This window comes from Ictidomys tridecemlineatus, chromosome 2, assembly GCF_052094955.1.
Source record: "Ictidomys tridecemlineatus isolate mIctTri1 chromosome 2, mIctTri1.hap1, whole genome shotgun sequence".
NCBI classification, from domain to species: domain Eukaryota; kingdom Metazoa; phylum Chordata; class Mammalia; order Rodentia; family Sciuridae; genus Ictidomys; species Ictidomys tridecemlineatus.
This window is the reverse complement of record NC_135478.1, coordinates 12215371-12230629: the sequence shown is the minus strand read 5'-3', so window position 1 is coordinate 12230629 and position 15259 is coordinate 12215371. Positions and strand designations below refer to the sequence as shown.

Below are 15259 nucleotides of genomic sequence, written 5' to 3'. Positions count from 1 at the left end.
ATGTGGAAGGCCCTGGGCTCTATCCTCAGCACCACATAAAAATAAAATAAAGGTATTGTGTCCATTACTTTTTTAAGCTACTTGATACTCTGCAGGTTAATAAGAGCAAAAACAAGGGTTTGGGTAGCTCAATAGTAGAGCTCATGCCTAGCATGCCTAAGGCCTAGCACCAACTCCTCCTGCACCCCACAATGGGAGGGATGTGGGACCTTTAGGCAAAGCTGAAGATTCACCCTCGGACCTCTGCCTACCTTTTCTTAGGCCTTTTGTGTCATCTGGATGATGCCTGTGTTAGCAACCCATGTCATGAGGATGCTATCTGTGACACAAACCCTGTGAATGGCCGGGCCATCTGCACCTGTCCACCCGGCTTCACTGGTGGGGCCTGCGATCAGGATGTGGATGAATGCTCCATAGGTGAGAGGGCACCTTTTGAGAAAGAGATGAGAAAGAGGGGAGTTGTAGGATCTCAGCTGGTCATGCCCACACTGTTTGTGCCCCATCCCACAGGTGCAAATCCGTGTGAACACCTAGGTCGGTGTGTGAACACGCAGGGATCCTTCTTGTGCCAGTGTGGTCGCGGTTACACTGGACCTCGCTGTGAGACGGACGTCAATGAGTGTCTGTCAGGGCCCTGCCGCAATCAGGCCACCTGCCTGGACCGCATTGGCCAGTTCACTTGCATCTGTATGGCAGGTGTGTGGTGGGCGTGGCTGGGGATTGAGGCCTAGTTCCATGGAGTGGAACTAGGGTTGGCTTAGTGAGAGCACCAAGTGCTTAGTGTGGGTGAGGCTCTGGGTTTGATTCCCAGAATCACTCAAGAAAAAGTGAGATCCTTAGAGACAGAAACTTGGCATGAGGTGGGGGCAGGGCCAGACAGAATTTTGCCTGAGACTATGGGAGGGCATGGGTCCAGTGGAGTCAGTAGCCCCTGCGATGGACTGAGAGTGGAGTCCAGGCATTAGGATCGCACTGGGGTGTGGGTGGGTGGGGATGGTAGAGGTGGTGGTGGATGACAGGAGGGTAGGGCCAGCAGCTGCAGTGGGGTCACATGTATCCTGCAGACAGTCGTGCACTAAGGAGGGTTGGGACTTGAAGCTGTGTACAAGGCTGCTGTGGGCCCTGCAACTGGGCAGAACATGACTTTAGGATTAGGTTGAAAGGGGGTGTTTTAAAGGCAAAGCATAAACCTTGTTCTGTTTGGCATCACAGCCGGGTGAGAGTCCAGCCTGTGATTGAAAACTGAATCAGGTTGAGCAGGAGATGGAGCCAAGACTCAGGAAATCTGTTTGTGTAGGAAGTGGGGAACCTCTCTCTCTGTGCCCCCTTCAGACCAGAGGGTAGCTCCCACTGCCCATTATAATCCCCTTTTTCCAACCCCAGGCTTCACGGGAACCTACTGTGAGGTGGACATCGATGAATGTCAGAGTAGCCCATGTGTCAACGGTGGTGTCTGCAAAGACAGAGTCAATGGCTTCAGCTGTGCCTGCCCTTCAGGTGAGAATCCTGTGATGGGAAGCCTAAGAAAGACTGGTCTGTGCAGGGGCAAAAGATCCAGGGTGGGAACCCTTAAGGTCATGTTAGCAGATAACTTGCAAGAGGAACCACGTGTTTTGAAAACATTGAAATGTGAGGCACTGTGGGGCACACCTGGAATCCCAGCTAATCAGGAGGCTGAGGCAGGAGGATCACAATTCCAAGGTCAGCCTGCGGCAACTTAAAGAGACTTAAAATAAAAAAGTGTTGAGTAGCTCAGTGATACAGCCAGTGTTCCGGCCCCAGTACCACTAAATAAGTAAAGAAAACCAAGTAAATTAAAACTATATAAAAAGTAAATAATCAAAGTAGATGAAAAATAAATAAAAAGGGCTGGGAATATAACTCAGCGGTAAAGTACCTCTAGGTGCCATCTCTAGTATAAAAAAAAATTAAATTTATTTAAAACTAAATAAATGGGCTGGGGTTGTGGCTCAGTGGTAGAGCGCTTGCCCTCCCACGTGTAAGGCACTGGGTTCGACCTCAGCATCACATAAAAACAAACAAAATAAAAAGTTTTTTTTTTTTCTTAAAAAAAGAACCTAAAATTAAACATAAAATTAATAAAACTAAGTAAACGGGAAGTGGGGTTTCCCACACATACAGGGCAGGGACGGTGAGGGGCCATGCTCTTCTTGTCTCCATCTCCTTCACCCCACTCCTCACCCCAGGTTTCAGTGGGTCCACGTGCCAACTGGACGTGGATGAATGCGCAAGCACGCCCTGCAGGAATGGTGCCAAGTGCGTGGACCAGCCTGATGGCTACGAGTGTCGCTGTGCAGAAGGTGATGGCGGGTCAATGACAAGCTGGCAAGAATCCGGAGGCAGTGCTAGTAGGGGAGAGGGAGGGTGCCAGTAACAGACTTGGACTCGGAGAGCTCTGGGGCGGGCTTTTGGCAAGGACAAGGCAGGGCCAATGACAGAGCTTGTGGGGTGGAGCTAATGATGGACGTAGACTGAGATGAGGCTAAGGGTTGGGCCAAAGGTTAGCATGTAAAGGAGCTCAATCCCCCCTCTACCTTCCTATGACACCTGCTGATAGGTAAAGACTAGAGGTTGGGGACACAGGCCAGGGGAGCGACCTGGAGGTTGGAGCTGGATGGAGTGAAGGCAAGCTGGAGGCGTGGCCTAGTGGAACCCTTTTCCGGATGGCTTGGTGGGCAGGGCCTGAGATGGAGCTGGGGCCAGGATTGGGCAGAGGCCATAACTGTGGGCAGGCCCTTGGTAAGTGGGCGGAGCCTGACCCTTTGGCCCTGCAGGTTTCGAAGGCACCCTGTGCGAGCACAATGTGGACGACTGCTCTCCAGACCCATGCCACCATGGACGCTGCGTGGATGGCATTGCCAGTTTCTCATGTGCCTGTGCCCCGGGGTACACAGGCACGCGCTGCGAGAGTCAGGTGGACGAATGTCGCAGCCAGCCTTGCCGCCATGGGGGCAAATGCCTAGATTTGGTGGACAAATATCTCTGTCGCTGTCCTCCTGGCACCACAGGTAGGGCAGGGGGGCTGGACTGGGCAGGAACAGTCCACCTGGAGGGGCACATACAGTTTGGGAATGGTGCACGACAGTGGGGGCTACTCCTTGCCATGTTTCCCTCCCCAGGTGTGAATTGCGAAGTCAACATAGACGATTGTGCCAGCAACCCCTGCACCTTTGGAGTCTGCCGTGATGGCATCAACCGCTATGATTGTGTCTGCCAACCTGGCTTCACAGGTGAGCAAGTGGATGCCAAGGAGAGGGTAAGGGTGAAGTCACCCGTCTCTATTAGCTGGATTTCGCCCATATCTTTGCACACACGTCGGATGAAGTTGTGTTCACTCTGCCCTGAGACTGTGCCCTTTCTCATTGGCTTGGGGTTGTCCCCATATTGGTTCATGATTATTCTGGAGCAAAGATGAAGCTGTCTTAGACTCAGGGACAAGATTGTGTCTGTATGGTGACAAGGTAATCTTTGGTAGAAGTGAAAGTGGCTTCATGTCAATTTGGGGACCAGAGTGATCTGGTGCAAGGCAGCTCTGGGTTGAGGAGGTGGCTGACCTAATTTGCACAGGAGCTGATATAGTATGAGAATAAAGTTGTCTTTGCACAGGGGTATGGCTTTGCTAAATGGAACAAGGTGTCCTCTGGTTGGCTCCACTGTCCCTGTCCAGGGATGAAGTTGCCTGCATATTTCCCAGGTCCCCTTTGCAACGTGGAGATCAATGAGTGTGCATCCAACCCATGTGGCGAGGGAGGCTCCTGCGTAGATGGGGAAAATGGCTTCAGCTGCCTCTGTCCACCCGGCTCCTTGCCTCCACTCTGCCTCCCTCCAACCCATCCCTGTGCCCATGAGCCCTGCAGTCACGGCATCTGCCACGATGCGCCTGGCGGGTAAGACCCCTGCCCAACTCATGACCCTTCTGTTGTCTCTCTGGCCACTTGCCACCCTGACTGCCTCCCCTGCCAGGTTCCGCTGTGTGTGTGAGCCTGGCTGGAGTGGCCCCCGTTGCAGCCAGAGTCTGGCTCGAGATGCCTGTGAGTCTCAGCCCTGTGGGGCTGGTGGTACCTGCATCAGCGATGGAATGGGCTTCCACTGTACCTGTCCCCCAGGAGTCCAGGGTGTGTGTCCCACTCTCTCTCCCCGGGATCTCTGACAGCCTTCTCTTCGTTTCCTTTCTGCTCCATTCTCGTCTACATTTCCCTCTTTGCTACTCCTTTTTCCCTCTAAGGTGTTCCCTAGGGGGTTGGATATCAGGGAGGATCCCAGGGAGGAGGAAGATGAGAACAGGGAGTCCCTCAAGACTATCCCATTCTGCCCGCTCCCACAGGCCGTCAGTGTGAGCTGCTGTCCCCCTGCACCCCAAACCCTTGTGAACATGGGGGCCGCTGTGAGTCCGCTCCAGGTCAGCTGACTGTCTGCTCCTGCCCCCCAGGCTGGCAAGGTACATTAGCCCCTGCTTCCTTCTCCTCCTCTCTCACCTCCTCTGTGCCTTACCCCATACTGGGTTATGCTGGGGGCCAGAGGGAGCTTCACCCCAACTCTATCTCTTAGGGGAGCTTCCTTCTGGGAAAGAACAGAGCTGGATGTGGATACTCACAGCCCATATAGGTCTGCTCTGGAGAAGAAGCCATAAGGGGCTGGGGCTGTTACAACCCAGTTGTTCTGGGGACAGCTTCCTGGAGGGCAGACCATTTGTACCCACTGAAATAGAGAGAAAGAAGTTCTAGAATGGCATGTGGAAAATATCTTTGCCTATCTCAACCTACAGGTTCTTCCTGTGCCCCAGATACCTTCAGACCCTGCCTTGCAACCTCTAACTGTAGGTGTTACCTTGCTCCCCACTCCCAGGCCCACGATGCCAGCAGGACGTGGACGAGTGTGCTGGCCCCTCCCCCTGCGGCGCCCATGGTTCCTGTACCAACCTGGCAGGAAGTTTTAGCTGTACCTGTCACGGGGGTTATACTGGCCCTTCCTGCGATCAGGACATCAATGATTGTGACCCGAGTGAGTACAGGGAGCTCTTGGAGAGTGTTGCCCTGGGGACATTCATCCAGCCTATACTGTGGTGCTGTGCTCTCAGGTGCTGTGTTCACAGCTCTGTGCTTTCCTCATGTTACTCCTATGGAAACTGAGGCCCAAGGAGGTTTCTTGACTTGCCCAAGATCATACAGCAAATAAGGGAATGAGCTAGGCTTGGCGCACAGGTCTGTCTGACCCTGAAGCCTGTGGACTACCTCTGGCAGCAAGCATTAGGATGGTGTGTAGAGTATAAAATAAAGGTCCCCAGAGTGGACTGGGGATGTAGCTCAGAGGTAGACCTCTTGCCTAGCGTGCCTGAGGCTGTGGGTTTGATTCCCCAGCTCCGCCAAAAAAGAAAAAAAAAAAAAGAAAGGGAATTCAGAGAGTTTACTCTAGAGTGCTATCTAGTAAACAAATAACCAGGTCATGGATGCAATTTTAAATTTCTAATAGCCACATTAAAAAAAAAAAAGGAAAAAGAAGGCAGAGGGTGGAGCTCAGTGGTAGAATGCTTACCCAGCATCATATCCATGAGACCTCATGTTCAATTTCCAGCACCATGAAAAACAAAGAAAAAGAAATGGGCAGTAATACATTTAATACTGTACTTTATTTAAACCAGGATATAAAATATTATGACTTGAACATGTAATCAATATTAAAATGATTGAGATAGTTTACTCTTTTAAACTAAGTTTTCAAAGCTTGAAATTCAGTATGTATTTTATACTCACAGCCTATCTCCATTTGCATTGGTAACAATGTCAAGGACTTAACTAACCACGGCAGGCCTCTGCTGAGGCCAGGAATGAAAGCAAGCATAACTGGCAGTACAGCTGTCCCTCAGTATCCATGAGGGATGGTCCAAGGACCCCCATGGATACCAAAACCCGTGGGTGATTGTGCCCCTTCTATAAAATGGCTTAGTATTTGTAAAGAACCCATGCACAGCCTCTCAGATACTTTAAATCATCCTTACGTAAGTTATAATATCTAATACAATGTCAAGGGCATGTACTTGCTTGTTATACTCTATCGTTTAGGAAGTGATGACAAGAAAAAAATGTCTGTACATGTTCTGTACAGATGCAGTTTTTTTTTCTATATTTTCCGTCCACTGTTGGAATCCACCAATGCTGAGCCCAAGGTTATGGAGGGTCGACTATATTGACTTGGCAGCTCAAAGGGGCTTTTTTGTTCTCCCAAAGCCCTCCCCTTCCCCTTGGGCAAGGTTTCCAGATGGGACAGGAGATAAGGCCACAAAAGGGGACATTATCCCTCTGACCAAATGTGTCCCCTCTCAGCTGAACCTGGTTTCCTCCAGGGTTCCCCTCTATGACCCTGTATGGGAGGCAAGGCCAGGTCGGCCAGGCAGTGGGGGCCAGGTGGACTAAACAGCCCTCTTCTCTTCTGACTACAGACCCGTGCCTTAATGGTGGCTCCTGTCAGGACAGTGTGGGCTCCTTTTCCTGCTCTTGCCTTCCTGGCTTCGCGGGCCCACGCTGTGCCCACGATGTGGATGAGTGTCTGAGCAACCCCTGTGGCCCTGGCACTTGCACTGACCACGTGGCCTCCTTCACCTGCACCTGCCCACCAGGCTATGGAGGCTTTCACTGTGAGAAGGACCTACCCAACTGCAGCCCCAGGTGGGTGGGGCCTCGACTTCTTGAAACTCAGGGGCTCTGGCATCAGATGAGGCCTGAAATGGAGGGGGGAGGACTAGAGAGGGGGTCCTTGGCTTGGCACCCATCTGAGGACTCTGATGCCTGAAGGGGCAGGGCGAGGCTTCAGTTTGGAGGATCATCTTTAGTGACTCCGCTCCTTGAAGGAGCTGGGCCAGGGCAGATCCTGCAGGTAGTTCCCAATTGAGCGCTGAATCTTGGTAAATTGAGGCTAAGGCATGAGGTGGGTTCTCTGCTGGCACTGCAGCTTCTTGTGTGCGGGGGTATAAGCGCCAGAGAGTGGGAAAACTCCATCCAGTTCTAGGAGGGAGGATGGGAGGGGGCGGAGCTTGATGCTCTTCTTCCCACTCCCCAGTTCCTGCTTCAATGGAGGGACCTGTGTGGACGGTGTGAACTCCTTCAGCTGCCTGTGCCGCCCCGGCTACTTGGGTGCCCACTGCCAATATGAGGCCGATCCTTGCCTCTCCCGGCCGTGTCTGCACGGGGGAGTCTGCAGCGCCACCCACCCTGGCTTCCACTGCGCCTGCCGCGAGGGCTTCACCGGCAGCCAGTGCCAGGTGGGCGGGGCCACAGGTCCTGGGGGGAGGAGTCTGGAGGGTCTGTGGGAAGGGCCTGCCCCTCCTTCTGGGAGCAAAGCCCAGTACTGATTTTGAGGGTCATTTCTAGACCCTGGTGGACTGGTGCAGCCACGAGCCCTGTCAGAACGGGGGTCGCTGTGTTCAGAATGGTGCCTATTGCCTTTGTCCCCCTGGATGGAGCGGACGACTCTGTGACATCCGAAGCCTACCCTGCAGAGAGGCTGCAGCCCAGATTGGTAAGGGGGAGCTCAAGGCCTGGTTGGCGTGTGCGTCAAGGGGAGGGTGTATATGAACCTATCTTCTGCTGGTGTGAGCCAAACGAGGGCCACCGTGATGCAGTGTGTGACCGAATGTGTGTGGGTGTGTGATTGTGTGACAGCGACCGGGATGGTATGTGTGTCTGTCACCATGAGACAGCTGGGATAGTATGTGTGACTGAGCCGGTATGAGCATTAAAATCATGTGTATGTCAGTGATTGAGACATACCAGCTGAGAGGATGTGTGACAACCCTATGGAATGTGGGTGAGATGCTAGGGACTGATGCCAGCAGGGATGTTGGGTGGTGTGTATGATGTAGGCAGAAAGAGGAGGAATGTAACTGCCTCTGTGTCTGATGCCACTCTCCTCTTCCCAGGGGTGCGGTTGGAGCAGCTGTGTCAGGCAGGTGGGCAGTGCGTGGACCAGGACAGCTCCCATTACTGCGTGTGCCCAGAGGGACGCACCGGCAGCTACTGTGAGCATGAAGTGGACCCCTGCTTGGCCCAGCCCTGCCAGCATGGAGGCACCTGCCGTGGCTACATGGGAGGCTACATGTGTGAAGTAAGGGTGTCACCCAGAGAGAGGGAAGGGAAACTAGTCATGTCTGGGCATGTCTGGGTGTGCGTGGGCACATATTTCTATGTGTCTATGACCTGGTATGGGTATGTCACTCTCTAGGCATGTCTTGTGTTTTTGCTTTTGTGACTGGGTATATCTTTGTGGGTGTCACTGTAGGTAGATCTTGGGGTGTTTGTTTGGATTTGCTTCTGACTTCAGTTGTTTCCTGGGTACATCTGTATGAGACTGTGTGCATGGTGTCTCCTTGTGAATGAATGAATGAACCAGAGTGTGTCTGGTTGTGGTACCTGAAAGGCATCTGGGTGTCTTTCCTATGTGTTTGCATGTGTGTGTCCCTCTGCACTGGTTGTGTTTCCTTGTATCTGCATGTGTGTATCCTGCACACTGGGCATGTCTCCCTCTGTTGGGTGTCTGTGGGTGTCTAGGCATGTCTGTGGTTCTCAGACTGAAAGGATCCCTCTCTTGCCCTAAAACAGTGTCCAGCTGGCTATTCTGGTGACAACTGTGAGGACGATGTAGATGAATGTGCCTCCCAGCCATGTCAGCATGGGGGCTCCTGCATTGACCTTGTCGACCGATATCTCTGCTCCTGTCCCCCTGGGACACTAGGTATGCCAGGGCCAGGGTTGGAGGATAGGATAGGAGGCCAAGTCTCTATCCCACCCCCTGATCACTTGCCTCTCATCCCCAGGTGTGCTCTGTGAGATTAATGAGGATGACTGTGGCCCTGGCCCACCCCTTGACTCAGGCCCTCGGTGCCTAAACAATGGCACTTGTGTAGATTTGGTGGGTGGCTTCCGCTGCAACTGCCCCCCAGGATACACTGGCCTGCACTGTGAGGCAGACATTAATGAGTGTCGTCCCGGTGCCTGCCATGCAGCCCACACCCGGGACTGCCTGCAAGACCCAGGTGGGCACTTCCGCTGCCTTTGCCATGCTGGCTTCACAGGTAAGCATGAGAGGTGGGGACGGCCTGGGACCTTTGTTCCTGGTATTTCTTCATTGTGGTTGATTCAGGTGTCCCTGCTTTTTCAGGTCCCCGCTGTCAGACTGTCCTGTCCCCCTGTGAGTCTCAGCCGTGCCAGCATGGAGGCCAGTGTCGTCCCAGCCCAGGCCCTGGGGGTGGGCTGACCTTCACCTGCCACTGTGTCCAGGTAGGTCTGTGTGAGTGACATGGGTGGTGACTCCTGGGGGAGGAAGGGGTGTGGCCTCAGGAAAGGGTGTGGCTTTAGGGGGAAAGTGGATGGAAATGCTGAAATTACCTGGAAGTTGGGAGTGTAGGGTCTCCAGGTTGGGGTTTGGAGATGTGGCCTTCTGAAGAAGGCGTGGTTTATATGTGAAGAGTTTGGGCCGGACAGGGAGAGGTTGGGGGTCTCAACCTCCTCCATCTTGACCCTTCACTCTTCCTTTTCTTGACTCTCTTTCTTTCCATTTCTCATTTTTCCTTTCCTTCCCTCCTCCTTCCATACTTTTTTTTTTCTCTCTCCCCGCCCCCATCCCGCCTACAGCCCTTCTGGGGTCCGCGTTGTGAACAAGTGGCACGCTCCTGCCGGGAGCTGCAGTGCCCCGTGGGTGTCCCATGCCAGCAGACAGCTCGCGGGCCTCGCTGCGCCTGTCCCCCAGGGCTGTCGGGGCCCTCCTGCCGGGGCTCCCGAGGGTCTTCTCAGGGGGCTGCCAATGCCACCTGCGCAGCTCTGCCCTGTCTCCACGGGGGCTCCTGCCGTGCTGCGCCGCTTGCTCCCTTCTTCCGCTGCCTGTGTGTTCCGGGCTGGGATGGCCCGCGCTGTGAGACTCCCGCCGCCGCGCCCGAGATCACGGAGGAGCCGCGTTGCCCGCGAGCCGCCTGCCAGGCCAAGCGCGGGGATAAGCGCTGCGACCGCGAGTGCAACAGCCCGGGCTGCGGCTGGGATGGTGGAGACTGCTCCTTGAGCGTCGGAGACCCCTGGCGACAGTGCGAGGCGCTGCAGTGCTGGCGTCTCTTTAACAACAGCCGCTGTGACCCTGCTTGCAGCTCACCCGCCTGCCTCTATGACAACTTCGATTGCCACACTGGTGGCCGGGAGCGAACCTGCAAGTGAGTCCATCCATCCGTTGGTGCGTGGGCTCCTCCTTTGTCCCTTTAGTCAACTGTTTGCCCCTTTCTGTCTGCTAATGCGCCACATCTGACCGTCCATAGCCCTGTCTCTTGCCCATTTGCCTCACTCTGCTCATCAGTTCATTCTTGGACGCTCTGTTGGGCTGTTTCTTGATTTTCGGGGTCTGTTTTGCTGCTCATGCCATCTGCACATCCATGTGTGATCTCTTGCCTGAGGGTCCCGCCATCCATTTGCCCTGTCTCCCTCAGTGTGACCCATAGCTGCCCATTTCTTTTCATCCACGTGCCCGTGGGTCTGCTTTTCTCTTGCCTAAACACTCCACCTGTCCATCCTCATTTCCTGTTTGTCTGGCTTTCTATCTGTGAATTCTTTGAGTTCCTCTTGTGCCCAACTGCTTGTCCATTGCTTCCCTACCTGTCTCTCCTCATCTTTCTCAATCCTCCTCGACATCATTCTGTTTAGTTGTCCTCAGACACCGATGGCTTGGTCCCACCTTAGGACCTCTGCACTGGGTGTTCCCAACTGCCTGAACTGCTCTTCCCCGAGAAGCCAGTGGCTCTTGACCATCTCCTTCATGCCTTTGTTCAAATGGTGTCACTTTCTCTGAGAGCTTCTCCCTGGTTACCTCCCAGGATGTCCCTTGCTTTATTTTTCTCCTTAGCATTTAAATCCATCTAGCACTGTGTGTGTTTATATTTGTTTATGTCTATTTATTTTTTATTGACATGTATTGGGATGCTGTATTTTCTGCTCATCCATCTTATTTGCCATGTCTCCACCTGCTGGAGTGCCAGCTCCTCCTTGGCAAAGATTTGGGGCTGAGTCATATCCTTGATGTCTGTGGCAGCACCCGGATATAGCAGGTGGTCAATTAATAGTTACTGATTATATTAATACAGGTTGGGCATCACTAATCAAAAAAATCTGAATACCAAAATGCTCCCAAAATTGAAAGCTTGTTGAGCACAGACATTATACCACAGTGGAAAATTCCACACCTGACCTCATGTGATGGGTTGCAGTTGAACTCACGCCCAGTTGGGGATGTGTCTCAGCAGCAGAGGGCTTGCCTAGCATACATGAGGTTCTGGTTTCAGTTCCCAGCACCACAAACAAAACCTCAGGCTCACCAAAAGTATTGTTTAAATTACTATCAGGCTATGTGTATAAAGTTCATGTGAAAAATAAATGAATTTTGTGTTTGGGTTGAGCTCCATCCCTAAAATATCATATATATAATCCTTAAAATATTATACGTGTATGTATGTAATATGTACACATGTGATATATCATGTATATCATTGTGAGATATATATATATGCTCACACACAAAAACATATATATGATATATCACACTTATATGCTAATATATATGCAAATATTCCAAAACCCCCCAAAAATGTGAGTTCTGAAACACTTCTGATTCAAGCATTTCAGATGAGGAATATTCAACCTATGGTTATCCAACCAGTGGCCTCACATGTGCTGGTACATTCCAGTCCTCTGTGCAAGCACTCTCTAGAGCCTGTTGCTCTATATGCTGTGTGTGCATTTGGGGGCTTAGAGGTCCCCTGACCCCCGTTCCTCTCTGCTCCTAGCCCAGTGTATGAGAAGTACTGCGCTGACCACTTTGCGGATGGCCGCTGTGACCAGGGCTGCAACACTGAAGAATGTGGCTGGGACGGGCTGGATTGTGCCAGCGAGGTGCCAGCGCTGCTGGCCCGCGGTGTGCTGGTCCTCACGGTGCTGCTGCCTCCAGAAGAGCTGTTGCGCTCCAGCGCAGACTTCCTGCAGCGGCTGAGCGCCATCCTGCGCACTTCTCTGCGCTTCCGCCTGGACGCGCGTGGCCAGGCCATGGTCTTCCCTTACCACCGACCAAGTCCTGGTTCAGAATTACGGACCAGGCGGGAGCTGGCTCCTGAGGTGATCGGGTGAGTGACTCCACCTGGAGCAGCTGTGGGTTCAATTCCCAGCACCACAAACAAAACCTTAGGCACAAAAATATTGTTTAAATTACTTTCAGGCGGTGTGTATAAAGTACATAGTGAAACATAAATGACTTTTGTGTTTTGGCTTGGGCTTCATCCCTTAAATTATATATTTGCATATGTGTATGCAAATGCATACATGCAAATATTCCAAAGTCCCTCCTAAACCCCCAATCTGAATTCTGAAACACGAGGGAGGCTCAGAGCCAGGCAGGGGAGGGGCACTGGTGACCTGGATTTTGTGTGTTCTCTTCCTGAGCATCTGAGAGTCCTCCTTAGCAGTGTTTCTCCCCAAGGCTTTTCTTCCTTCCTTCCTTCCTTCCTTCCTTCCTTCCTTCCTTCCTTCCTTCCTTCCTTTCTTTCTTTTTTATTTTATTCTTTAGATACTGAGGATTGAATCAAGAGCTTTGCATGCTAGGCAAGCACTCCACCACTGAGCTACATCCCCAACCCTTTTTATTTTATTTTGAGACAGGGTCTGGCTAAGTTGTCCAGACCCTTGTGATCCTTCTGCCTCAGCCTCCTGAGTAGCTGGGATGACAGGTGTGCACTGCCATATCTGGCTCCCACAGGCTTTTCAACCTCTTCTTCATTGACATTTACTGCCAGATCATTCTTTGCTGTGGAGGTCTGTTCTGTGCATGGTGGGATACTTAGATACTTAAAGCATCCCTGGCTTTTACTCCTTAGATGACAGTAACACTGCCCCCTAGCTGTGACAATGAAAAAACACCTCCAGATATGAGCAAGTGTCCCTTAAGGGGAGGTTGCAGACTTACACCTTGGGTGTAGTGCTACTTACTTCTGGAGATACAGGTGGTTTAGCAGAGTGTTTAAGGGCCATGTGTAGGCTTTTTTTTTTTTTTTTTTTTTTTAAGAAATGAGAAATGTAGAAAAATGTAAAAGTATCCTGTTGGTGACCTGGTAGAGGGAACAGAAAGGGACATGGTGTTTGATAAGTATGGTGAAGGAGCTTGAGAAGGATGGGTCCCAGACACAGAAAAGAGATATCAGGATGGGGACAGGGGCAGGCTCTGATTGGATGCAGCTGGAAGCAGAGGAAATGGAGGAGGGGTCTGATGTGCCTTTCCTCTGCTGAAATGACGGAGTGATAGGACATGTGGTGAAAAACAGGGGCTACTCTGGGCTTGTAGAGTCTGAAGGGACTGGAGGTGTGGCGGGGAGACCCCCAGGAGGCAGAAGATAGAAATAAGAAAGACAGTAGGATGTTGAGAATCATTGAAACTGGGAAGGGATCAGTGAAGTAGGGAGAGAAGGAAACAGAGCTGTGAACGGGGATCCAGACCTATGGATTGGGTGAGAGAAATTAGCTTCAGAAAGAGAAGGAGAAGCACTGGGGCTGAGCTCAGTGACGGAGCGCTTGCCTAGCACATCTTAGACCCTGATTCAGTCTCCAGTACTGCAAATGAAAAGCAGAACCTATGCTCAGAACCTCACCTCACCACTAGGGTGGGTGAGGAAGTTGCCGCGATATTGACATAAAAACATTTGTCTATTGGACTCTTGGCTCTGAGAACACTGGTGGACACGGCAAGACTTGTTTTCGGGGTGCAGTGGGGTTGGAAGGCAGGTGGAGATGACTCTTGTGAGGCTGGTGTGGGGAAGGAGGATGGGGCTTGGTGTCTGAGATGCATTAGGCAACCTCTGAGCCCTTGGATCCCTCGGCTCTGGCCCCACAGCTCTGTAGTGATGCTGGAGATTGACAATCGGCTCTGCCTGCAGTCGCCTGAGAATGACCACTGCTTCCCTGATGCCCAGAGCGCAGCTGACTACCTGGGGGCCTTGTCAGCTGTGGAGCGTCTGGACTTCCCGTACCCACTGCGGGATGTGCGAGGTGAGGCTAGGCGGGGAGAGCCATGAGGCCCTGGCGGGTGGCTGCAGCCCCAGGGCGTGGTGGCACTGGCTTCTCCTGGTTCTTTCTTGCAGGGGAGCCTATGGAGCTTCCTGAGCCAAGTGTCCCGCTGCTGCCACTGCTGGCTGCGGGCGCTGTCTTCCTCCTGGTCATTCTCGTCCTGGGCGTCATGGTAGCCCGGCGCAAGCGTGAGCACAGCACCCTCTGGTTCCCGGAGGGCTTTGCACTACATAAGGATGTAGCAGCTGGCCACAAGGGGCGGCGTGAGCCTGTGGGACAAGATGCACTGGGCATGAAGTAAGGACCCTGTCTTCTCCTTGCCTCTGCCTGTGGGGACTCTGTGAGCCCTGCACTCCACCTTGGTCTGACTCTGACCTCTGACCCCATCTTCACCTTACCTTAGACTCCGTCTGGTACTCCCGTGTTCAGTCTCTTGACTGCTGACTCCATGATTCCTGGGGATCACCCCAGATTCCTGACCTCTGATTTTAATTCCTATATCATCATTTCCCTGATTCATATCCTTCCTGGACAACACCCTAAACCAGTTTCTCAAAATTCCCCCTGGTTCATTCCTATGTGACTGCCTGACTCTATGACCCTTGTCTGTATCCCAGCCCCTCCTCGACTCCCCATCCTTATTCTCTATGATTCCCACAACCAACCCTTGCTCCAACCTACCCTTACCTTTGACCTCACCTCTGACCCCCTTTCCACCCAACTCATGTTTATTTCTCATGATCCTTTTTTTTTTTTTTAAGAAAGAGTGAGAGAGAGAGAGAGAGAGAATTTTTTAATATTTATTTTTTAGTTCTCGGTGGACACAATATCTTTGTCTGTGGTGCCCGAACCCGGGCCGCACGCATGCCAGGCGAGCGCGCTACCGCTTGAGCTACATCCCCAGCCCTTCTCATGATCCTTCATTTCAATCTTAACCTTGGACCTCACCTGTAACTTGATCTGTCTCTCAAGACCCCAGACCCCATTCGGGGTGTAACATTTCCTGTGACTCCATGACTCCTGACCCTTCACCACAACCTTTTCAATCCTGGCTGCCTACCCGACTCCATATGAGGGTAACTCCATCTCCATGACCTCTGACACCTTCTTGTGTAACCCCTGTGGTATGCCTGTGGCCCTCATCTGTCCCCTAACCTACTGCTCTG

The 15259-nt window shown here is 52.3% G+C and overlaps 1 protein-coding gene across 1 annotated transcript in view; it reads left to right on the top strand.

Annotated features, from left to right (window-relative positions):
• Nucleotides 1-15259, top strand: part of Notch3 (notch receptor 3) — a 35890-nt gene that overhangs the window by 8851 nt on the left and 11780 nt on the right. Inside the window, exons 7-27 of the mRNA XM_021731430.3 lie at nucleotides 262-417; nucleotides 511-696; nucleotides 1384-1497; nucleotides 2208-2321; nucleotides 2796-3029; nucleotides 3141-3251; nucleotides 3716-3908; nucleotides 3985-4136; nucleotides 4346-4459; nucleotides 4867-5022; nucleotides 6458-6683; nucleotides 7075-7276; nucleotides 7386-7533; nucleotides 7934-8118; nucleotides 8613-8745; nucleotides 8828-9085; nucleotides 9172-9290; nucleotides 9645-10210; nucleotides 11831-12163; nucleotides 13921-14075; nucleotides 14168-14390. Coding sequence (XP_021587105.3) covers nucleotides 262-417; nucleotides 511-696; nucleotides 1384-1497; nucleotides 2208-2321; nucleotides 2796-3029; nucleotides 3141-3251; nucleotides 3716-3908; nucleotides 3985-4136; nucleotides 4346-4459; nucleotides 4867-5022; nucleotides 6458-6683; nucleotides 7075-7276; nucleotides 7386-7533; nucleotides 7934-8118; nucleotides 8613-8745; nucleotides 8828-9085; nucleotides 9172-9290; nucleotides 9645-10210; nucleotides 11831-12163; nucleotides 13921-14075; nucleotides 14168-14390 — 4078 coding nt within the window. The remainder of the gene's footprint in view (nucleotides 1-261; nucleotides 418-510; nucleotides 697-1383; nucleotides 1498-2207; nucleotides 2322-2795; nucleotides 3030-3140; nucleotides 3252-3715; nucleotides 3909-3984; nucleotides 4137-4345; nucleotides 4460-4866; nucleotides 5023-6457; nucleotides 6684-7074; nucleotides 7277-7385; nucleotides 7534-7933; nucleotides 8119-8612; nucleotides 8746-8827; nucleotides 9086-9171; nucleotides 9291-9644; nucleotides 10211-11830; nucleotides 12164-13920; nucleotides 14076-14167; nucleotides 14391-15259) is intronic.